The sequence below is a fragment of the Dipteris shenzhenensis genome, chromosome 12 (genome assembly GCF_047967505.1).
Source record: "Dipteris shenzhenensis isolate YYH24624 ecotype China chromosome 12, Dip_SZ_1.0, whole genome shotgun sequence".
NCBI classification, from domain to species: domain Eukaryota; kingdom Viridiplantae; phylum Streptophyta; class Polypodiopsida; order Gleicheniales; family Dipteridaceae; genus Dipteris; species Dipteris shenzhenensis.
In genome coordinates this window covers 35,519,203-35,544,080 of record NC_141607.1, presented here as the reverse complement: position 1 = coordinate 35,544,080, position 24,878 = coordinate 35,519,203, and the positions used below count along the sequence as shown (strand labels likewise).

The 24,878-nt window shown below is 41.6% G+C and overlaps 1 protein-coding gene across 3 annotated transcripts; it reads right to left on the bottom strand.

The window, feature by feature from the left end:
- Window positions 1-382: 382 nt before the first annotated feature.
- Window positions 383-5,527, bottom strand: LOC147896150 (putative potassium transporter 17). 3 transcript variants are annotated; one of them, XM_087382782.1, is made up of 9 exons: window positions 5,510-5,527; window positions 3,747-4,153; window positions 3,374-3,588; window positions 2,940-3,167; window positions 2,700-2,750; window positions 2,283-2,543; window positions 2,141-2,193; window positions 1,697-2,066; window positions 383-1,595 (listed from the first exon to the last, which is right to left on the bottom strand). In XM_087382782.1, exons 2-9 carry the CDS (start codon window positions 4,013-4,015, stop codon window positions 712-714), a joined length of 2,331 nt encoding a protein of 776 aa, XP_087238908.1. In that variant the 5' UTR covers window positions 4,016-4,153; window positions 5,510-5,527; the 3' UTR covers window positions 383-711. The 3 variants fall into 3 exon arrangements, with proteins under 3 accessions (XP_087238908.1, XP_087238909.1, XP_087238907.1); XM_087382783.1 differs by lacking the exon at window positions 5,510-5,527 and adding an exon at window positions 4,568-4,585; XM_087382781.1 differs by lacking the exon at window positions 5,510-5,527 and adding an exon at window positions 4,269-4,454.
- Between the last annotated feature and the right edge of the window lie 19,351 nt (window positions 5,528-24,878).

Here is a 24,878-nt window from a genome sequence, read left to right as displayed (position 1 = left end):
TGATTGCTTAAAGAAAATGACAGGAGAGTGGAGGCAGATGCGAGCAACAGAGATGCTGAAGTTCACGATTGGCTGGCCATCGCTATCAACAAACAACGCACGTGGGTGGCGGAATTGATCCAAGCAAATTCGATGGACTCCAACTCACACCCAAGCGCTACAACGGCTGCCGCACCGCATAAGAACCTTGATGCTCGCATCTGGGCTGCGGGGAAACAGGTTCTGAGGGCCTCTTTCCATGTTCGAAAAAAGCGATGTTCGTTTGGGCACAGGTGGGGCCGGGGGAAGGGCTCAGGGCAATAATGTCTATAATTTCTATTGACGTAAGTGCTGATTGACGTTCAGAGGGGAAGGCTCGACGATAACTTGGCGCATTGCATCATTGCGTCGAGGAAAGATAACTGTGGTCATTTGGAAACAGGCCCCTACATGCGTATCTTTGCATCATTGCGTTGAAGAAAGATAGATGTGGAAAGCGATGAGACTCGACTCTCGACGATCTGAGACTATTAGCGAAGTATACGCGTATGCAAACAGTCAGCATTTTGCCAGAGCTCCATACAGAGGATCAAGGTTTTTTTAATTTTCTTTCCGTCGTCCTCTTACAAGAACAGACAGGTGAGTTTCCTATACATATAATTCAGGATCAAAGACCTTTCCTTTCTGCGGCTGTCTCTTCCAGAGTCCAGACTCTGTTGCTTTGAGCTCTTCTTATATCTCATACAGCATGCTGATTTCCATCAGATTTGAAGGAGGTACAGTCAGGGTGAGTGATGCAGCGGCTGGTGTGCTGTTTGAATGCAAGAAATGATATATGAAATCAAGTACCAGTTTTCGGAACCAATTTCTTAGACCTGCTCTCTTTGTCACCATTCGTGTCCTTCCGATCACCAGCACAGGCCCGCCTTCCCTTTTGACGCTCTCAATGATCGCCATGTCTTCCTCAAAGCCGTCTTGTGAAGGTTCTGTGTTTGCCATTTCTGAACTGGAAGATTGCCTGTATTCTTTCAAGCTCGCTACTAAACTCTCCCAAAACCCATTCCATTCTAGGTTTTCCTCTTCTGCATAGCCATAAAGCGCTACACATGTGTATAACCCCTTGTGCCTTCCACAACTGGAAAATTGGAAACGTTCAGCATCTGCAACTCTAGGAGTTTTAGCATACCTTAAACTAGTGAAGATGATCATTTGATGTAACGAGCGAACGTTTTTTAGGTAATGCCTTAAAAGTGGAGGGATATCATCCTCGCGATCGCAATAGAAAATACATAGCCCAGGAACCCGCTTAATGTTGGAGGTAGAGAGCAGAGCGCCGAGGTCATCCAGGCTGATGGTATTTGCCTTCTCGTATGCCTGCTGTTTCTCTCTGCCGTGGACCCAGCTGTACATGATGAGAGCAATCAAAATTGCTACAAGAAAAGGCAACCAGCCACCCTGCGGAACTTTGCTGAGTACAGCTGAGACATAGACCCCTTCGACGATCGAGAAGATGAATAAAAATATTAATATAAGGGGAAGAGGGGTGTCCCAAATGACCACCATCACCAAAGAGACGAAGCATGTCGTAATGAGCATAACCATGATGACCGCTACACCTGCGAGAAGGAAGCGAGCTCTCTTCCGTTTAAAAACAAGGTTATGGGATGGATAGCAATGAACTTACCATAGGTTAATATAAAGACGCTGGATATCTTACCGTAAGCGTTACCAAGGGCCCCTGCGTCCCGGAATCCAAGTACCACGAGGATACAAAGAACCATAAGAAAATAGTTCACTTCAGGGGAATAGACCTGCCCTTCGTGGTTTTTAGAAGTGTGGAGGAGCTTGACTGTCGGGAAGAAATCTAGAGCTATTGATTGTTTAACCAAAGAGAAGCAAGCGGAGATGAGGCATTGGCTGGCAACAATGGCAGATAGAGTTGCGATTATAAACATGGGCCAAAAGACGGGCTTCGGTATGAAATTGTAGAAGACTTCTCCCTTACTGTCGGGATACTTTATCAGATAAGCAGCTTGTCCAGCATAGGTTATCACATTTGAGGGGTACGCGAAAAAAGCGAAAGCTAACTGCAAAGAAACGCGCAAACTTTACAATCCGAACGATGATAGGTCCAAGAAACTCGAGAAAAAACTATCGTTACCTGCATTGACAGTCTATTGAAATGACCTAGATCCGCGTACATGGCTTCAGAACCTGGAAGAGGAAACTTTGAACCTTAATTTAGATGGAATTTGGAATAGAAGAAGGCTTGCAAGCAGACTGGAGAATGAAGCTAGGCGTACCAGTGACGCACAGAACAGTGCCCGCCAGAACTTTCCAGCCATCCTTCCCACGTCGAAGGAAGAAGGTCAATATATAATGCGGAGACACTGCTTTAAAAATAGTCGGATAGTGAAGAACAATGTTATATGCTCCAACCATAGCGGTTGTAACAAACCAGGCTACGACGGTGGGAGAGAAGAGGAAACTAACGGCGCTTGTTCCAAACCTTTGGAGTAGAAACAGAGCAATCAGCAGTACTGCTGTGATGCTTACAATGGCAGCTGTGAAACGTGTCCACCAAAGACGAAATAGTTTTGTTAAGATCAAGTAATGCCTGGAGAAATAAAGTTGAAATCTGCACATGTTAGCCTGTTATCACAGTACTACCAAACTTAAACATCTGCTCGAAAGGCTGTCGTGATCGCAGATATACATACAGGTATTAAGGGAGCTTGAAGCAGTTCTTAAGCCATCGACAGCAGAGAGCACTGCAAAGATGGACAACACGAGAAATATGTAACGTAGCCTGAACTAGGTTGTCGAAATAAATTAACCTGTAGTTTGTCGCGAAGTGTGTCGACAATTAGCAGATTTGCATAATCTTAGATTCTTAATCAATCTCATTTTTAGAACTTTCCTCAAATTCCAGCTAAGCAGGTGCAACAGTGGAAACTGACCTGAAATTGCGGGAGTGAGAACGCCGTCCCCGATGAGCATGCATGCGCCCATCATTGTCGCTGTGAACAGCATTGTCTTAGCACCTTTGCTGCCCTCGAGAAACTTGATCATCTTGGCCTGGCGTGAGCCTGGTTTGGGCGCCATTGTGTGAACCTTCTTCGAAACTCTACCATGATGTGCGACATCGGCATATTGGCATAGAAGCGAATAAAGTGCAAAAGTCCCACCTGTCCAGCAACGAATGACAGCCAGATTTAATGCTGTTCAAGGCGACAAAGAAGTAGTTGTGGCTTCAGGTTTAGGCATATTCGTATGAATCAAGCCTCTGGCTGTCAGCCATCTTTCCGGTGCTTTGGATTAACACAACCGACATAATTTTTCGATGGAAAGCTAGGAGTGAAACCAAACAGCCGTGACAAAGAAAGATTTCCACCTTCACCATGATCGTCCGCTCGCAGAACGATGAACCCGTACTTCACTAAGGAAATGAGAGTCAAGGTCCAGAAGACTATGCTAAAGACCCCAAGATAGTCCTGCTCCGTAGGCTGATCGAGGTGGAAAGATGAGAACACATACAACGGACACGTTCCAATCCCAGCATATACAACTCCCATCGTCTGATATGCGAGCACAAAAGTTTTCCAGTGCCTGCAAGGCATCAACATGAATCAGAACAAACTGTAACTTCAATAGGCAATTTTTAGTGGCCTGGCTTTCCACGACAACGAACAGGTTCAACGCGAGGACATTATAAGGCGACATAAAACGGAAGATTGTAAATTTCTGAGTTTAAGAGGAAGACTTACCTTGTGGATGAGCAGTTTTTTATTGCCCTTGGAAGCGTAGACGTAAATTTAGACAGGCCTCCTTTTCTCTCGGTTTTGTGACCGTTTTCACATATTTCTCTTTGATGCACGTCGGTGGTTGATGTTCCGTCGTCCAGGCCATCAATAGATATGTTGATGAATTCATTGTGAGGAGGCCCTATAACTAGTTTTTCGGGCAAGAAATCAGCATTGTCGTGAACCGACTCCGAAGGGTGCTGAGATCCGTGGACTTCTTCGGGAAGCGTCATTTTGAAAGAGCTGAGGAAGGCGCTCGGAGAGTATTGGGCTCAGGAAACTTGCTGTGGAGTCAAGCAGGAACGGCTGCACCAGCTTTGACACTCTCGAGACGACTACTACTAAGTTCACATAGATTGGGACGGACTCGTCTGCAAGAAAGCATGCGAATTTTTCAGGGAATGGGATACATCATCCCGAATTTTCCAGGGAATGGGACACATCATCCAAATATCATGCAGAAATATATGGATGTTTGTAGTGTACCGCGAGGAGAGACAGAAAGAGTGTCGAATCAGTATGATTAAAAGAGTGCAAGTGGGTGAGCAAGTAGGAGCGCAGAGAGAAAGTTTGGAGAGTGGTCGCTGTCGACGGTAATATGAATTAAGCTTGGCGAACAGATCAGCTAAGCCGAATGCCCATCGAACAGCTCGAACAAAGCTGATTACTATACAAAGCTTGGAACTGAATATCTCCGATCGAGCAAAGCTGATTACTATACAGCTTGCATGTTGCCTTGACTTTTATGGAGAGGATGATGGACAATAACTTAATCCAGCGTGTACCTGACCCCTACGGGCGTTGAGAGTTTTGCCGCAATTGATGTTTGAACGGATTTACCACGAGAAAACACGCCTGTTGCATGCTATTGAAGTTAAAGTAAGTGGAGTGGAATTTTAGTTTTGTTGGACTGTCTTCAATTGCAAGTGGAACTAAGAAGAGACATCTCACATCACACACACAAGTACTAGAATGGCGGATTCTGTGAGGAAAAATGAGTCCTACACACCAGTATTGCAAATCCATCAGAATCACCCATTTTTCAATGTATGGCGATACATACTCGCCCAATACGTCAAGCATCCTTAAGAGACCAAGGGCATTATTGTACACATGCCTGTTGTCCACAGCCACAGTAGATCGGTAATCTGATCATGAGTGAATGGATTCAGTACGATGCGAGCAAGAACTGATGGAAGGACGCAATGAGCGATTCAAGCAACGCGGGTCATCCCAACATCGTGGACGGGAGGGAAACTCTAGAGGAAGAGAGACGTATGCACACATGTCATGGCAATTCCCTCAAAGCAGGTCCAACTGCATCAATCACAACGCCGACATACAATTGTTTTCGTATAAGAAAAAGGAGGGCGGTGCAGGTCAGGAATCTAACACGACATCCAAAGCACACTTTCGCGAGGTTGAGGTGCGAAATGCAGGAAGGTTTTGTGGGAGAGACGATATCTTGGATGGAGACCTATGGAGAAGAGACGAAAAGGGCACCAGGATGCACAGGAGGATCACATGGACGAATGTGTCGATACTATGGGAAGTCCAAAAAGGGAAGCCCAAAAGGTGTAGAGATGGAGATGCAAGGGAGCGTAATTAGTATGACCAAAGGTGGCAAAGCGAAAGCAAAACCGTTGAAATAACGTCGAAGCAAAGAAGGGGAGGACTTCTTAAGAAGATGCATGATGAAGATGAAAAGGCAAACGATAAGGGATTACCTGAGGATGCGGTTGTGTGTAGAAGTGTATTAGAAAGCTTGGAGAAGCAACTACAAACAATGATACAAGACACAGAGAGATTAGAGAAGAGAGCTCATAAGTGTTAGAGTGAAGAAGAAGAAGAAGAAGAAGAAGAAGAAGAAGAAACGCCTCGTTGATCAAAAGCTTTACGTTCCGTACCTACCCCGCCGTTTTATAATACCAGTGATTAGGGCTTATTTGAATATTAGGGTTTTACTTGGTCTTTGGTTTATTTCCCCTCCGACCCAACCCTCCTTTCAATTATTGACCCCCCCCCCCCCCCCCCTCCACAATAATGCTCCCCCACGTCCTCCAATCTCTCCCCTCCACATTTCCCTCGCTCCCCTTTATCCCTCTTTCCTCGCCCTCCTCACACGAGGTCCCACTCTCTTCACATGAAACATTTTCTTATCCTGGCTTCAAGATTTTTCATGAGAAAGCCCTTAATCCCTCTTTCTCTCCTTCCTACTAAGAGGAGGTCCCACTGTGAGCTCCTCAATCGCTCATAAAACTTGGGGCTTCAAAACTTGGGGCTTCAAAACTTTTCAAGGTTTTCCCTGAGAACTGATTGCATATTTTAAAGCTAGAATATAGCGAATCCACCTATAATTTTGTAGTATTTTAAAAAGTTAAGGAAATATTTTTTACAAATGAACATAAACTATTGCTATATACTTTATACGTTTTTTGTGAACATTGGCATGTCCTCATTTTGCTCGTCCCATAAAAAATTCACCATATGCAACCACAAGGCAGAGATCTGGACTCGTTTTTGATGTTATAGGAGATGTTTTGGATCACCCATTGGCAACCACAATGATCACTCAGCAGCTCATAAAACTTGGGCTTCAAAAATTTTAAAGGTTTTCCTTGAGAGCTAATTGCATATTTTAAAGCTAGAATATAGGGAATCCGCCTAAATTTTTGAAGTATTTTACAAACTTAACAAAAGAATTTTTACAAATGAACCTAAAAATATTGCAAGGTCATTATATATAGTTTATAGGTTTTTTGTGAACATTGTCATGTCCTCATTTTGCTCGTCCCATCAAAAAATTCACCATGCAACCACAAGGCAAAGATCTAGACTCATTTTAGATGTTATAGGGGATGTTCTGGATCACCCACAATGATGTAGATCCACCTCAAAAACAGCAAGAGGGTTGCCATTCTTAGTGTTGAATGATGAAACAAGCCAACCAAAAGCAAGTACCTTAGCAAATAATCTCCAAAATCAAATCCATGGGACATCCTTTAAGGGGACTGTGGGGAAATGGTTGGCTTTTTGGTGCAAAGGTCCTTCCTTGTTTTTCCTTTGCATTTAATCAAGCTAACATTCTTATCGCTTAGTCTCTATCCATCTACTCTTTCTTTCGTTAAAAGATTCACAAAAATTAGGGCCAGTTCGATTCCAGCGTTTCCAATGCCGTTTTTGGGGTTTTGGGCCGTTCCGGATGCGTCTGCGGTGTCAGAATCACCAAATTCTACACAGAAAATAAATTTTTAAAAGATTCAAATTAGATCACCTCATTAATGTGACATGCTTCTACGAACATATAGTACTATTTCTTTTTCTTATTTTCATCTTCTTTTGTTGAATTTTCAACGTTACGTTGGCCCACTCCTGATTGGTTGAGAGCCTATTTTCTCTCTCTTCTAAAAGGCCCCAAAATGAGCTCCCTTTTTTCCTAATGTGGAAGGGAAGAGTACGAGATTTTAAAATCACCAAAGGGAAGATATCCGTGAAAGAAGTTTTGATTCAGCACGTGTACATGCATAAAGAACTTGTCTTGCGAGACTATCCAAAAAATCTTCCGCAACACAGGCCTAATTGTATATTTTTCTATTGTGGTCTTTTTCTTTATGAGGTGTATGGATTTTTAAGATGAAGCTTTCTCTCTTAGCTTATTGACATTCTTGTGTTGTTTTATTTCAGATTTATATCCTTCATCGTATGAGACATGGCAAAACATCGATTGTATTCTAGGATTTATAGATGTTCTGCATGGATCGATAGGAGAACAACAATACCAAGGTCGATGTGCAACAGAGCTAGCTCAATCGGGTATATTTTTTACTGATCATTTTTATCAGTTGCTGGACAAAGCTAACACACATGGTGTATTAATAAAACAAGACCTTCCGGTGTGGAATTCAGTGGATTGGCCTCACCCACATTCTAGTGTTACAGAGGTATATAGGGCAAAGCTTTTTACAGAAGTACAGAAAGCTCTGAGGCCCAATATTGCCACTAGGATAGTAAAGATTTCTTTATGCATGCCTCTCACAGTTTTTGTGGACTTGTTTAATACCTTTCCAGTGAAGGTTTCAAAAACAATATTCACAGTTAAAGCAACAAATTCGGCATGCATGCCATAATTTTTGGATAAAGGTTGGGATAAGAAGACATGTAGTTCAGTGTTTTGTGAGGTTGTCCGACCTTCTATGCAATTGAAGTACATGGTTGCATCACAAAATTTTATTTTCTCTTTTTATTACAAGCGCAGTCAAATGCTAGGCACAAAGCTAGTCCCAATGGATCAAGATGAAGAGTCTTTTGGTGCAGAAAATAAACTTATTGATATTGATGTTGTTGAGAATGGTGATGTGCTAGTCAATATCTCATTAAGAGAATGTTGCTCCCTAGCTCAATTGCGCAGTGACATTCTGTTTGAGACAGAAGGTTCTATCTCAAATGACTTTTGATTTATCTACAACAACATAAAGGTACACCATCTGATTTATCCTAGTCTCATTAAGCATTGTTATTAGTTTAATTTACCACTCTGATTCATATTGCTTTTTTGCAGTTACTCAAAAGAAGAGAGAACTCAATAAAATGCAAAGACATCGAAAATTTAAAAATTGAGATAACACAGACTCCATAAACAAAGGTTTTGTATTCAATCAAGTAAGATTTTGTACAGAACTATTTAGTTAAATATGTAGAACATATTTCTGACATCCATTTTCTATTTATGTACAGCTTGATCCAGAGGCTGCTCTACATTTTTTGGAGGATCTTTTCTCTGCTGCTCCATCCTGTCCGTGCTCCATCCTGTCTCCTCCATTGCCCCAGGAGCATCTCTTTGCTGCTTCTCCACCTTCTCCTCAACAACATCAGTAGTAGGTCTTTGCTCCTGTGTCTGCTCCTCCTCAGCACTATGTGATTGCTCCTGTGGCTTCTGGTCCTCAGCATTAGGTGCTTCATCTGTGGCATCAAGGTGTATGACACCTTCTTGTACTTTAGAGCTTTCACCTAGCTCCACAGTAGTTGGTACAATAGGTTTGGGGGAGGCATAGCTCAAAAACCTCCAAATTGTATGAGCTCTAAAATTATGTACATAGTTGGAGCTGAAGCTATCCTCTTTCACCTGCAATGGCAGAGGATAATTTAGAACACTTTGTATCATTATGAATTATCTTCAAGCTAAATGAAAAGTATTTTTCCTTACAAGGTCTGGCTGTTCCTTCTCAACGTAGCTTAAAAGTATATATTTTGCATTGATCAGCACTCTCCATCCACAGCTACTTGAATCATTTTGTTGTGGTGTCTGTACAGTTAGAAAGATATGTTAGAAACTGTTAGCATCAACACAAAACAAAATTATTCAATAAGTTCAAAGACATAGCATTTAATAGACTTTTTACCTCTAGACTTATTGGCTCTATTGAATCCAATGCCTTTGGAGGACAGTGATCCAATGCATCTAAAAGCCTTCTAATACAACTGCAATATGTATAATTTAGTTAGTATGATATCAAAATAATGAAGTTTTAAGTTCAAAAAGGACACACAACACTTACAATTTTAGTTCTCTGTGTGTGTTTTTTAGAGAGTTGAATAGAAAGCATTGCTTCTGCTGGATGTCAATAGAAACAAAACTCCAGTGGTCACTGCATAAGGAAAAAAGCATAAGGAAATCAAAGGCTACAAGAGTTCCCAATCTTAAAGAAGAATCTTAAAAGAAGTAGTCACCCACATACCTGCTATGGTATGGAAGTAGCAAAACATCAATTACTTCAAAATTGCAGTGTTTGAACCAGTTGGAAATACTCATGGGAGTCTCCTTTGCATCTCTTAATTTAGAAGAAATGGCAGGATCAATAATATGGACTGTATGCTGTACAGAGGGGTGAAGCCAGCTTCTCATCATGCTGCATAGGATCAGAAAATAATTAGGGTAGGTTATAAAGGAGGTACAAGGAGGATTGATTTGCAAAAAATGTAAAATAATAGACACTTACTAGAGCATTGCAAGAATGATGGTATCTGAGCAATACTCATTCTTATGAGCCAATGCTGCTAAGCATTGTTTTGTCAAGTCAAAATCATTCACTGAAACTTCATCCTCAATATGAACAACTACATCAGGGCCCAGCTCCTTCAACCTTCTATGTATCTGTAGCTCCTTCTTTCCAGTCTCCACATCTATAACAAATTTTGTTTCTTTTATTTGCTGCTTCAGTGAGTCCTCATAAGCAGCCTTCCCTCTGGTGTTCTTTGAGTGTGTTACCTCAACAACCTTTACCTCATTAACCTTCAACTTCCTTGTAGGTGGAATTAGCAATATGTCTCTCATTTTGATGTCGTGCCATTCCACAGGATGAACAAGCTTGTCATACCTCCATCTCACTCTGGACAAAGTGTTGAAGTCTTTGGCCATCAAAGTCACCCTGTGAGCATGGGCTGCTACAAGCATTGCATCTTCAAAATATTTCTCCAAGTAATCCTCTACCATTTCCTGTAAGGAAAGAATGGCAGTTCTATTCCACCTAAACCCAAGGTTCCAACTGTCATAAATTTCTCTCACCAGTCTTTGAAAGGGTGCTTTGGGTATTGCAAAGCCTATAGCTTTCTGTTGCCTCCTGATCTCCCTTAGCACACCTGCACCATGATTCAATCTTTTGGCCTTTTGCTTGAGCAGGCTCATTGGCTTACCCTTCCTGCCATGTGCAGCTCTTCCCTTTGGAGGCACACTAAATTTCTTGGTACCTGCCCCAGCTGCTGTTGCTGCAAGCCCTGGCCCTTTGCCAACTTTCCTTGCAGTTGACTTGGTTCTTGCCATCACTCTGAAAAACTGCATACAAAGGATTGGAAAGAGATCATAGACATGGAGAACATGTTCTAACAAAGAAAAGGCAATCACAGGGGTGGATGAAGCCATATAGAGAAATTTGCAATAAAATGCGATATGAGCAGTTTGGAATTTCAAACAGGTCCACATCGCATTTTGCTACAAATTTTTGAAATGACATGCTGGTGCATTCCTACAGTGATTTCTCTGTCTCTACAACTAAATACAGTATGAATGGAGTTTATGCAAGAAGATTACAACTATGGATAGCTATGGAAGTCACAAAACCAAAATGACAGGGGTTGATGAAGCAATATTTCAATATTTGCAACAAAACGCGATTTCAGCTGTTTGAAATTCCTAAGGCCTTCTCCTCGCATTTTGCTACAAATTCATGAGGCAGCATGCTAGAATATGCCTTCAGTCATTTGAAGGTGTTTGCATAATCATACAGGATGGATTGAGTCTATGGAAGGCAAGAAGTGTGCACAGACTGAAGGGAGAACCCATAAGTACAGTTTTACCCTCACATGCAAATATCACACTTGAAGATCTGCATTCCTACAGTGATTTCTCTGTCTTGACTTGAGTCTATGCATTTCCATGCAGGATGGATTTTTTCTATTGTAGGCAAGAAGATTGCAGAGACTAAGGGGAGAACCCATTGTTACTGACCTGGAATCTATCTGTGGATGTGCTGTGCTGCTGATGATTAACCTATGCTGAGGATGAACCTGTGCTGCTGGACAGGATGCTGATGTTGTAGAGTATGGAGGTAGGGAGGCAAGAGAGCAGAGACTGGAGGGCAAGAGGTCTAAAACAGGATACCACAAATAAGTGCAAATACAAATAAGGCATCTTCTAAATCCCACACGTGTGGAATGTAGTCGTTTTTCACACGTGTGGATGGGACCCAGATCTCTTGGAGTTTGAAATTTGGCACGTGTGAAAGTACACCTTATGCCTTGGAACTTGTGCCATTCATGATTTCATAATCAATACCACAACCACTCTTCCCTCCCCTGCCTCCCAATCTTTCATCCCTGCCACGACCCTCGCATCTTCCATTTCCTTCTCTCTGATCCTTTCCTACCCAGCACACTCCATCTAGACTGCAACCTGCCTGAAGACTACTACTACTGCCAGATCTCCAGGTTACCTAGAGTGCAAAGTTCAAGCTAGAGAAAGAGCAGGAGATTTACCTATGCAACTCCATCAGCACGGAAAAGGAAAAAAAAGGTCAGAATTCTAGCTTGGTTTCAATGTTTTTTAACATATATTTCTTCCATCCATTGGATTTTTGATGTCCAAATGTCTTCACTCAGCTCCATCCTTCTTGTTACATTTTCAATTTATATTGTCCAAGAATGTGGTAAATCACCCAGGAATTAGATTGGAGTTGGATATGAATAGAAACTAGAAATTTGCAACAAAATGCGAGGAGAGTGGTTTATAATTCTCTAAATAGCCCATATCGCATTTTGCTGCAAATTCCTGTTGTTGACACATTCCTCATGAAAAGTTTCACTCAGCTCCATTATTTCTCTTGCATATGAGATCATAGTGTCCAGGAATCACTGAGATGAACCAAGTGCTTGATTTGACATGCACATGAACAGAACTTGAGAATTTGCAACAAAATGCGAGGAGAGTGGTTTATATATCTCTAAATAGCCCATATCGCATTTTGCTACAAATTCCTGTGTCTGATTTGGTTCTCACTTCTACCTCATTAATTTGCTATCTTTAGCCCTGTGGAAATCTTCCTTGATGATGAGAAATGTTTTTGCTTTGGAACAGCTGGCTCCCAGGCCCCACCTTTCAAGAGGAAGCTGGACTTTTCTGCTGCTATTATTAGACCACAGCAATCACCAGGTGAGTCATGAGATGTCATGAAGGAATTATCTGGTGATATACAATGCATTCACTGATTGCATATGTCAGCATATAGAATTCATAGTATATAAGTTTTTGAACAGGCAAAAAGAAGAGACTGGAGCAGAGTGCTGATTCTTCCATCAAAAAACAAATGGAACCAGAAGAGGACAATTCTCCAGATTTGCTCCTATTTGAGTTTCTTCACAAATGCAAGGCCCAGAGTAACTTCCATATATACCACAGTATTTTCAACATGGAGTTCACAATGAGCTCTGTACTGGAGCAGCACAAAGATTTTCTTTCAAACTATTGGGATACCTTCAAAGAACTGACAGAGGCAGGAAGAAGTGTGGAAGGAGAAAAGGTTTTTGTGCATATAAATCATATTGTCTTCAATGACAGGCTGAGGTACCATGTGAACAGAAGATTTGACAGCCTGCCTGATCAATATAAATTCAACTGTACTTTGCACACCAGAAAGTGCAGAGTGCTGGAGGAAAGCATGGCATTTCTTATGTACATTGTCTTTAGTCAGGAGTCTTTGGATGAACAAGGGCAGGAAATAGAAGAAGAAGACACATCTGAAGTAGAGGAAAAGGAGGATGTTTCTTTGGTCACAGAAATGGCAAAGCAAGAAGAAGATATCAACCTTCAGGATGAGGGGCTGCAAGTGGCTGCTCTTGACCTTGTTCAACTGAGGACAAAAACTCTGAGGGGAGCAGAGCCAGTTGAAGATTTTGATGTTCAGAGCAGCAACTATGTAGTGCCCATGCTTCCAGGTGTGTTGATTGGTGGAAAGGATTATGTTTTCCTCCATGATATAGAGTTTATGTTCAATTTGAGGGAGGACTATGCCATTTCCCTTATTGCCCAGGCTTCAAGGCTTGACAAGGAGGTTGGCATAGAGGATGACCATTCACTACTGGCTTTGGAAACAATTTTTGATCCTATAGAGGCCCTTTCATTTTGTTTCAAAGAGGCTGAAAAGTTCCAAGAGCCAGATGAAGCTGCCTTCCAGCTCACACAGGAAGCTATGAATCTCTCAGCACTATACACAGAAAAGCCTAAAGAAGAGGCTGGACAAGAGGGGAGAGGGATAAATCTTTGGAAAGATGAACTGCTTGTTGCTGATGAAAATGAGAAGGTACTTCAAATCAAATACTTTGACTTCTGCTGAACTTTGTTTTTGTAGGTTGTGTATTGTCTCACTCCAATCCTTTGATATGTGGCAGCTACAAATTGAGGATGACACATTCCTCCAGAGATCAAGTGGAAGTAGGCAGGTTGGGTTTCACAAAATGTCAGGCCTAGCTCATTATATTCATGATCTAGGCAGTGCCAAGATCTTGATTTACCATAGGCAGTTGAGCAACAATGGAGAAGCCATTGTTTACTTCTTCAAATGTTTGTCCAGGGCTTTAGGTGGACATGTTCTTTCATGGCAAAAGGAAAAGATCGTTTTGATAGAGAGGTTGTCTGCCATAGATATATTTGGAGATTATGTGAATAAGCAGGCCTCTAGGACCGCTTACTTTTTGTCTTACACTTCTTATGCATTAGCATGTGGTGTTAAGGAGCCCAAATATCTGGAGGGCTATGGAAAACACTAGCTCGTAAGGTTTCGAGAGCCACCCATGATTGCATCAGGCCACACAGTCCAAGAAGAGGAACAGGTGGAGAGAGCTGAAGAAAAGGATGAACAGACAGTCAACATCAAGCCAATAAAGAAGAAAAAGACTCCAATCAAGATCAAAAAGAGAGTTCCGATCGGCAAGCCCTGGGAGAAATAGGATTTAGTCATCAAATATAGCACAAACATTATATTAAATTTGAACTGATTTGTACAAAGTCTTTGATATCTGGTATGATCTTGTATAAATGATTAATAAGTTGATGATGAAATGATTTCTACATTTACATAGAGCGGTGTCGTTAAATATTAAACGAACAATATATTGAAATTGTGAACAAATTGTATTAAGTTTAGATCATATGTTTCACAAAAGAAATACTTTTCATGCATAACACCAAGAGTCACTTGTTCCACTAAAAAAATTTCTATTGAATGAGCTTGAAAACATGTGGACATAACACCAATAAGTTACAAATGAGTCCTATTCATGTTTACTTGTCCATTTATGGTTTCTAAATATCTTCGATTCCCTCCATTGTCTATGTCTCTCTGCTGCAATTGAATTGTCTAGAGCTTGTCTTCGTCCTTGCTTTTGGGCTAGAAGAAAAGCAAGCTTGATTTTGGAGCTAGCAACTTTTCTTTTAGCATGCAGCCTCTGTAGTATGCCTCGGTAAAACCATTGGAAGACTTCCTTCAGACTATTTGCCTTTTGACTCCCTCCATAGTGTTGTGTGTGTCTAAAAAATGCATTACGTGCCATGTAGTGAGACTTCTCCATGCCTTGGGTAGACCAAATAGCTGGGCATCCATACTTTTTGACAAAATAGGGAAGGTGGTTGTATATGATATGCTGTAAGACATAAGAATGCATAGTAAGTAATAAAAAAAAGAGGATCACACTTAAGTAAAGAAAAAGACAGAACCTTACCATGTAGTGAGTTATATTGCAGGCTGTCCATGCGTCTTTCATTGACTTCCCAAAATGTTTAATTGCCTCCTCAAAGTTCTTGTAATCACTCTTTGTCCATGTTACTTTGTCACAGAACATGAAGAGTTGATCAAGAGACCTCCACACCTCTGCCTTCCTATTTCGTGCTTCCCCATTTGCCTCATGATCTTTCACAGCATTATGGACTTGCTTCCACAATCCATAATTAATCTTTGAAACTGTTCTACCTTGCCTTACTTGCTTACTGTGTTTGGGTCGAGACAAGAATCTTCTTGCCTTAACACCACCAATAGAGGGCTTGATTGGTACCTCCTTGCCATTGGTAGACTTTTTAAAATCCTTTGTGATTTGAACATCTCCTCCATGTAGACCTATATCGGATAACACTTTTTCCAATGCTTGAAGAGCATCCTTTCTATTTTTTTCGGGTTGGAGTTTCCAAGCAAATCCAATATATAAAAATACCAATTTCTCAATAATTCGACATAGACCATGCAATGTGTAGATGTGAACATTACATAGTGGAATGTCCAGAATGGCCTTGAAGTCAGGGTCAACTTTATCTCTATTAGGTGCTCTCTTCCACCATTTTGAATCCATTACTTGAGCTGATTCTTTGCAGTAAAGACAAGGAGACTTTGAGTTTCCTCCTTTACTAATGTTATACATGCACTTAAGTGTTTTAAGATCCCCGGCCATGTGCCACTCTACTTGAAAATCACCTTTTCCTGCAACATGGAGATTCTTGCCTTGCACTTGTCTTTTGATTATTCTTGGTATTTCCGTGTGGTGAAACACCCAATCTAGTGTTTCATGGTCTTCGGTCTTCACCTACCAGATTATAGAAAACAAAAGTATTACTATAACAGATTTGAAAACAATGACCAAAATCAAGTATAAAACAAAAAATGATCATACCTGGAATGAGCCTAACCACCATATGTGTTTCTCTGACTGCACACTAAAATACTTCGAACTCGCTTCAGTCAATGATGTATCAATTGCTCCATTCATCAATGTAATAGTAACTCTTTCCATTTTCTTTTCCTTTACAACCTCACACTCATCCAGTTTGATAACAAATTTCAAAATGCCTTTGCACTCCTCAAATGTTATTCCATAAATCTCGACCATTCTTTTTTGAAGTTGTTGCAGATCTAAAAATATATTGTTCCAAGGATCATACACAGTGGTTCCTTTAACACCATGAAATATTTCTTCAATATGGATATATTGCCCAATAAAGTCATCTATACTTTCATTCAAATGACCTCTTATCCTCCACACAGTTGCTGGATTTGGCAGTAAAACTCGTTTAATCCTTTGATCTTTCGAAGTTGAGGATATCGCATGGAAAATCAAACTATATCCCTTCCTGCTAACTCCACTAACATCAAGAGCCTCTTGGATTATAGTGCCATCAACTTGATTATTGGATACAAAGTCCTCTACAACATTGCGTTTGACTGTTTTTTGTATTTTTTTTCCTCAATCAAACCTTTTGCTACACCGCAAGAAAGCAATCCTTTCATTTGTTTAACAGGAAGAAGATTCGGGTCCATATTTTCTTTTGCAGGCTCCAATAATTTCCTGTAGTAACAACACAATATGACTATATCATTCAGCACCTCCATTCTTATTTTGCGACAATCGACGAAATAGATATAGTCTGGAAGAGAGCCTTTTTGAGTATACAAAATGATAAATTTCAATCTAACCTTGCTTCTTGAATTCGTCGCTTGCATCCACCAGTCCCAACCTTCAAATTTGCAATGTTTTTAATCTTCCTGCTACGTAGTCTATCTCCAAGCACGGTTCTCTTCTTTCTTGCTCTTGTCAACTCTTTTTTACTCTTTGAATGCTCCCTCAGGGGGGTCACTATGTATAAACCCTCTATATCACGTGCATTCAAGGCCTATATTTAAAATCCCTTATCTGTAAATTTTTTCATAAATAAAATGTACCCCTTTTCTATACAAATCTGTAAATTTTTTCCAAAACTATTTTAAATAGTCCCTTATGTATATTTATTTCTGTAAATTTTAGGAATAAAAAATATCCTTCTGTTGAACTCACGTGATAGGGTTACATATGATGAGCGACCCCCCCGAGAATGCTCCTCAATTTCATTCTGCAACTGCTGCTCTAATTTTGCACGAATGGCTATCTCCTGCATCTTGGCCCCCTTTTCTTGTAGGTACATCATTTTATACGTTTTCGCAAATGCAGACTGCGTTGAAATATAACCAAGAAGTCCATTTTGTCCATCGCCGGCAAACCTCAGTATTGTGGTGGGATTGACAAATGGAGCTGTAGAGTTTTTTACTTGACATTTTGGATATATGCTTCCATTGCACCATAAGTCAATATGTTGAAGCCCTTCTCTTCTCATATTTTCCCGCTGTTGAGCATTCAGCACCGCATCCTTTCGTCTTTTTTGTGCTGGAGCATATTGTTCTTCTAAGTCGATGTGAAGATGGTGTAATCGCTTCTTCTGAGATAGTGCCTCACTAGTATCGGCCATTTTTTGTGCTTCTCAGGTTGCAAAGTTTGTTTTTCAATCTCATAGTCGTTTTGTAACATGAATCGTGGAAGTGTGGCGGTATCCATGTGAATATTTTGAAAAGGTGCAATCACCAAGTTCAGTGATGGACTCTTTATGAAAGGCCTGCACACGTCGGCCAAAGAGATGCGGAATCTTTGGTAAACAAAAAAAAATCTAAGGAGATATTTAATGCAAAATCGTGTTAGTCAGACAAAAGATTATCTTATTCCTTTTTGAATTGATAGTTTTGTAGTCCTTACTGACAGTTCTGAGCCACGTTTTCGTATTTTACTATTTTTGAGATCTTTTAGGAGAGAAATAATTCAAAAAATAGTGAATTTCTTACAGGGCCCCAAAATGAGTTCCCTTTTTCCCTAATGTACCGACGAAACAGGGGGTTGTGGGGGTTTAAGGTTTAGGGTTTTTGGGGGGGCTTGGGGGGCATGAGAGATTTTGGAGGGTGAGTGGGTGTTTGAAGGATTTAGGGGGGATTCAGGCCCTGGGGTGTTTGGGATTTAGAGGGGATTAAGGGTTTTGGGGGGGGGTTCACGTAATTTGGGTGGGTTTAAGGGGTTTAGGTGGGAGGTAAGGGGGTTTGAGGGAATTTGGGGGATTTGGGTGTTTGACTTGACTGGGGGGGATGGTTTTGGATATGTTCAGTGGAGAGGATGAGTACTGACAACTCATCGAATAGGGGGCCACCTCTCAAGAGTTTGGAGTGGCTTCGTGAGAGATTGCCTTGTCCTTGCATGCATTGCTGGAGAGCGGTTCATCATCATCAACACTGTATTGTCATGCGCCACTTGCAAATGTATGGAGGGATGCCACTAGAAGAGGATATTGGTTGTCATGCTAGTGCATCATCAGTAAACCAATGATATTTGAATGATTCATGGATATTTATATTGCTTGTCCTTGTTGCACACACTAACCTTGCATCATTATACAGGATGAGGAGAGCAGCGAGGGAGCACATGCACCACCACCACAGTTCGAGTAAGACGATCTTGGGAATGATCCTCTAGAGGAGGATGAGGCTATGGCGGACATGATGGATTCTATTTTTGGAGGCACCATGGGAGATGGAAATGAGATGTCTGAGCATGAGACCGTGATGCAAGATTTGGCATCAACACGCTTGTATGATGGTGCGAGGATGACAAAAGTACGAGCTTGCCTTTTGATCTTGAATTTGCAAGCAAAGTATGGATGGTCAGACACAAGTGTCTCAGCCTTGATGATGTTTGGAGCCTTGAACTTAGTATCTCGTTCGTAATTCTTTTAATTAATTAAAGTATCTCATTCACAAGATATGCAAATTGTAATAGGTTGCTCCAGAAGATGATGCATATCCCAAGTACCATGTCCAATTCCAGAGACGAAACGAAGAATATGTTGACAATTGTTGCTGGGATGGGTTATGACACCGTCCACACTTGTCCTAATGATAATTGTATTTTGCTTCATCATGAGTATGGCGATTTGTTTAATTGCCCAAAGTGTGGAGCACAATGCTACAGACTGGACTTGCAGGGGGAGACGATCCCAATGAAGGTCTTGATACATTTTCTCATCATCCCCAGAATATAGCACATGTCCAGATGCAAGTCCATTGCACAACTGATGACATGGCATGCTACACATGACTGCGATCCACCGATGAAACTTTGAGGATCCCTATAGATTGTGTTGCTTGGAAACACATAGACAACATGTGGACGGACTTTGCGAGAGAGCCACAGAATTGACATCTCGGGGTCGCAATGGATGGCATGAACCGTTTTGGATTACGCTTCACATCTTGGTCGACATGGCCCATAGTCTTGGTGAGCTACAATATCCCACCATGGCTAACAATAAACAAGGGATACCTCATGCTTGCCCTACTTGTGTCGAGAAAGTACAAGGCCAAAAGTATGGATGTATACATGGCACCCTTGATCGAGGAGCTATAGACGCTATGGAGGCCATACATGTCGATATTTCTAAAGACCTAAGGCGGGCCACATACATTTTCATCAAGTGAATTTTAATGTGGACCATGCATGACTATCCAGGATATGGGGACTATGTAGGTACATGCTGATACCTTTATTCTTTATTGTGATGTGATCTATGCATGTCTAATGACCTATTTGTGCATGCATATATGTAGGACTTAAAACACAAGGGTATCATGCTTGTCCTATTCTCGAGGGGTGCACTACTAAGAAACCCTATGTATCATGTGCATTCAAGGGGTATTAAAAACACCCCTCACCTAAAATTTTCCCCCCAATAAAAACACCCCTCTTTACTTATGAACTAAGTGATTTTTTCGTAAAATTAAATTAAAAAACCCCTCCTCTTATTGTAAACCTGTTAAAATTTTTTCATAAAGTTGAATTAAAATACTCCTCCTTTTGAATGCACATGGTACACCAATTTTTTTAAGGTGAACCCCCCGAGGTCCTATTTGTGGCCCTAGTTCTAATGCATGACACTCCAAACATATGAGGAAGATGGTTTATGAAGCTCATGCTCAATATCTTCCGCTTGATCATCCTGCATGTGAAGGTCAACGCGATCCACCACCGGTTCGTAGGAAGGCAAGTGGCTAGATATTGGAGACCTAATAGTGAGGAGCCTCCTCCTTGTATGGACTAACTACCTATCTTTCATGAGATTCCATATTGGGGCGAGTTACAAATCAATCACCCCTTGGATCCCATGCATATCTTCAAGAATATTGTGGGGGCTTCTATTTGGGCACACTTGGTTGGTGACAAAGACACAATGGGAGTGTGAGAAGACTTGCACGAGATGAGTAGGATGCCTCACTTGTGGCCCCAAGAGCATGTGCATAGAACTCATGAGCGTGGTTCTACAATTCAAAAGGGTGGTTCAAGAACCCAAGAGCATCCTCCTAGAATTGTTCTCCCAAAGGCACCATGGATCCTTTCCAAGGTAGAGAAGGCAAGGGTCACAGTGGATATTGCATCTTTTCGGACATCCACGGGACACATGCATTGCCTGACGGAAGCGTTTACAAAGGACAATAAGCTAAAGTCCCATGATTGGCACAAGGTCTTACAGGTATTCTACATGTTAGATTGAAAGAAGAGTAGAACTAAGATTGTGATGCTTTCGTGTAGCTTATATGATTGTGACACATTGTTATAACTCCTTTGTTTCTTGGATAGTTTATCCTCCCAATTACAGTGAGAGGATGGTTATCAGAATATGTTAGAAAAGCTATCTACAAGATCAGTGGCATTGTTAGGTTTGCTTAGTATCATATCATCTTCATTATATTTCATACAATTTTAAATGATCGATATAAAATATTAAATCTTACAGGTGCATGTGGAATAGGTGGATCTCGCAAAAAGAGATATATGTATCGAGCATTGAGAGGGATAAGGTGGACTCCATTGAAGCTATGTGCTTGCTTGAAAAGCACTTTCCCTCAAGCATTATGACGACTCATGTGTACTTGCTTGTACACATAGTTGATGAGTTCACCATTGCAGGAACCGTTCATAATCATTGGATGGTTTTCCTTGAATGGTTTATGAAAACTTTGAAGGGATTTGTAAGGCAAAGAGCTAGACCTGAAGCAATCATGGCAGAGGGATGGCCTGTGCAAGAGTCATTAGTATACATCACAGAGTTTCTTGCATCTATGGATCCTGATATACCACATGCTTGGAACATCAAGGATGATGATCATGTCATTGCGGAGGTTCATCAAGGTAAAGGGGTTGAAAGAAAAATGAGCGAAGAGCAAAGAGATAAATTCAATAAGTTTTGTGTCCTTAATAGTCACGAGAAGCAAAGATGGGTGGAGAGATATGAAGAGCCCAAAGCAAAAAGAATAAATGAGAGGCCGAGATATAAAGTCATGCTCAGGTGGAGGGTGTCATATCCACCGGACCTTGCTCTTCTCCCCAGACACATGTCTCGTGATTGGCTACAAGAAGCTCTTTGTGAAGCCAAAAATGATGGAGATTATGTAACCGATCAAGAGCGGGAGCTTGCAGTCAGATGTATGCCACATGTAAGTTTTTAACCTTTCTACTTAATTTGGGTATTTATGATCACAATCACTACAAAATGCATCCTCATTGTTTTAATCATGTTCTTTTTTAGTACAAAAAGTACAATGCATTATGGTCACATGGATGGAATTTTTGTGTGGAATGTATCGATTCAAGGAGAGTCACATATGATTATGGAGTCATGGCTAACTTTGTACAAGATAGCTAAGCAAGTGCTTCTGATACCAATCTTCTCTCCTCACAGTTAGATTATTGTGGGACCATACGTGACATCTATGAAGTTGATTTTATATGATTTAATATTTTCATTCTTGATGTCAAATGGTTTAGAACTATCTACAATGGTCCCAATGCTACAGTCAAGAGGGATAGTAGTGGTTTCTTTCCCATTGACTACACCAGACCCCGATGAAAGCGGTACTTTTGTTCTTCTAGAGCATTGTGAAGAGGTACTATTAGCCAGAAAAGAAATCCAGACCAGAGGCCAGAGGCTAAGCATGGCGACGCTTGAGGGCCATAGAGAAAAGGAGATCGTGAGGGCGAACCGTTGTCATAGGAGGGGAAAAGGAATTAGAAGTGGAGGGAAGGAAGAGGGAGACTATGACACAAGGGGAAAAGGAGAGGGGGAAGAGAAGCATGTACATGATAGGAGGAGGAATGCAGAGATGGAGACATTAAGGGAAGAGAACCATACTTTATTTGAAAGAAGGGATGAGAGGGAAATATCAAAATACTAGCTAGGTGGCTTTACAAGAATGAGCGTGTCTCATCAAGGAATAGCCCCCTCCTTTTATAGCCAAAAGAGGGGGTCTCTCCCCATTAATGTATCCTCCCACATGAATGGTGTGTGTGGAAAAGTCTCCCATGTGGGCTAGGTGGTTACGCACTCTGAATTGTGTACGACAACCCTTTGCCTCAAATTTTCACATAAATCAAGCCCCATATCTCAAGTCTATGATACTCCCTTGGTCTCTTTCCAAATTTATAATATGTTCAAACCTCTAGCAGGACAAGTGGAGGGTTGGCACAAGGAATCTTGCCACCTCATCCTACTTTCCCCATTATTTATCTTGCTCTCTTGGACCTTCTATACCTCCCCCACATGGGCCTATCCCATATGAAGGGAATAACTCAATATAATATCCATTTCCACCTATTTTATATTGCTTCTCCCATGGACTTTGAGCCATATCTGACTAAATGAAGCCTAGGTGGAGGGGTGGCACATGGAGGAGCCATGCCACCTTACATTTTATAATATTACTATCATGGATTATGTACAACACACCTTATGGGTCCTCTTACATGGAAGGGTGGCACATGGTCATGCCCTGCCACCTCAACCTTGGGCCCTATGCACACCATATTTTATTATACTATTGCCACATATACAAACACACATACATATTAATGCCTTTTTCCTTAAACAATTTTATCCATAATAGTTCCCCCCCGTAACGCTTGTTGATCACCTTCTTGCCATATGGTTCATGCAGCTCCTGAACTTGTACAGACCCATTGCTACGTTCCTTGATGACTTTGTATGGACCAGTCCACAGTGGCAGAAACTTCTTATCCATTTGGTGGTCCAATCTGTTATCAAAGCATAGCACAACATCCCCCTCAGCAAAGTGTCTTTCCCATCCCTTGCGAATCTTAGCATCCAAGCAGGCCTTTTGTCGATTCTTTTGGATCTCTGTTTGGTGTAGTGCAAGGCGTCAGGTTTCATCTAACTTCTCAAGTTGTACCAATCTGGCCTCTACATGTTCATCTTCTGTCATCCTCTGTTCCTGTGCCAATCTCAAGGCCGGAATCTCTATCTCTAGTGGTAAAACTGCCTCAGTACCATACACCAACTCAAAAGGAGTGTGACCTGTAGATGTTTTATGAGTGATGTTGTAAGCCCACACGGCTTCAGTGACCTTCTGATCCCATTGGCTCCTGTTCCCTGTGGCCATTTTTCCCATGGTTTTACAAAGGAGGCCATTGGTCCGCTCTGTTTGACCCATGGATGCTGGATAATAGATGCTAGAAGTGTGATGATCAATACCCATGCGATCCATGAGTAACTCCACTGCTTCATTTAAGAATGGACTCCCATGGTCAGAGACTATCTCCATGGGTGTCCCAAACCTTGTGCAGATACGTTCAAATATGAAATTTGAAACTGCCTTACCATTTGCAGCGGGGAGGGCGATAGCTTCAGCCCACTTAATGACATACTGAGTGGCTACCAAAAGATACTTCTTTTTGCGGGCAGTCATGGGCAAGGGCCTGACAAAATCTATTCCCCACTTCTAAAACGGATGGATGGACATCACTGGGTGATGTTGCCCAGGACGCAAATCCTTCCTACCAAAGAATTGACATGGTTCACAGGTTTTGCAATACAAAGTGACATCCTTGAACAAGGTCGGCCAATAGTATCTAGCCTATAAAATCTTCTTAGCTGTATAGTCACTGGCATAGTGGCCTCCACAAAATCCATCATGATAATGCTTCAATACCTTAGGCACTTCATCTGCATCAATGGCCCGTCTCAGTACCCCATCACCTTGTTGAGGGTAAGCATCTAAGGGAGGACCATACATTTGAGTTGGAGGCGGTGGATACATCCCTGATGAGGGGTGGGGATATGCCCCTGAGTTAGACCCCCCAGGTTGTTGTTGCAGGAATTGAGGGGGTTGCGGAGGGATAATCGTCTTCTTTGAAGCGGGGTTTTGAGCAATCTCATGTGCTAGCACCATAGTTTCTGGATTCTCCCATTTAAGCTTGAGGCGGAATTCATCACTTGCTCCTGCTACAAGGTAGCCCAGCACATGCTGAGTCATTCTAGCTCGAAATCTGGCATTGTCCTCCTGCGTGGCAATTAAACGGTCCAGGAGCACGGCTGCTCGATCCACATATCGACGTGCCGTCTCACCTTCTGACTGCTTTAAGTTTGCCACTTGCAGGTACACATTCTCCAGCTCCTCTTCTTTGCCGAAATACTCAATCATCGCTGCTGTCAACCTTGGCCAGCTTTGGCGAATGTCTTCGGCTTGCTTCTCATACCACACTTGAGCCAAACCCTCTAGAAATGTGGGAAGAACCAACAGCCATCTATCTTCAGTAAGAAAGTTGAGAGAAACACAATGGCGCTTGAAGGCCACAAGATACTCATTTGGATTTTCTTCCACCCGTCCACAAAACATGGGAATGTCAGCCATGCTTGGAAGATAGAAA

What these genes read in the sequence shown, in the direction of transcription:
- LOC147896150 (XM_087382782.1), bottom strand. Translation starts at nt 4,015, where the DNA reads ATGACGCTTCCCGAAGAAGTCCACGGATCTCAGCACCCTTCGGAGTCG. An exon ending in TTCAAGCTCCCTTAATACCT is followed by an intron (nt 2,544 to 2,699) that starts GTATGTATATCT and finishes CACGTTTCACAG; the next exon opens with CTGCCATTGTAAGCATCACA. An exon ending in GGCCCTTGGTAACGCTTACG is followed by an intron (nt 1,596 to 1,696) that starts GTAAGATATCCA and finishes TCCTTCTCGCAG; the next exon opens with GTGTAGCGGTCATCATGGTT.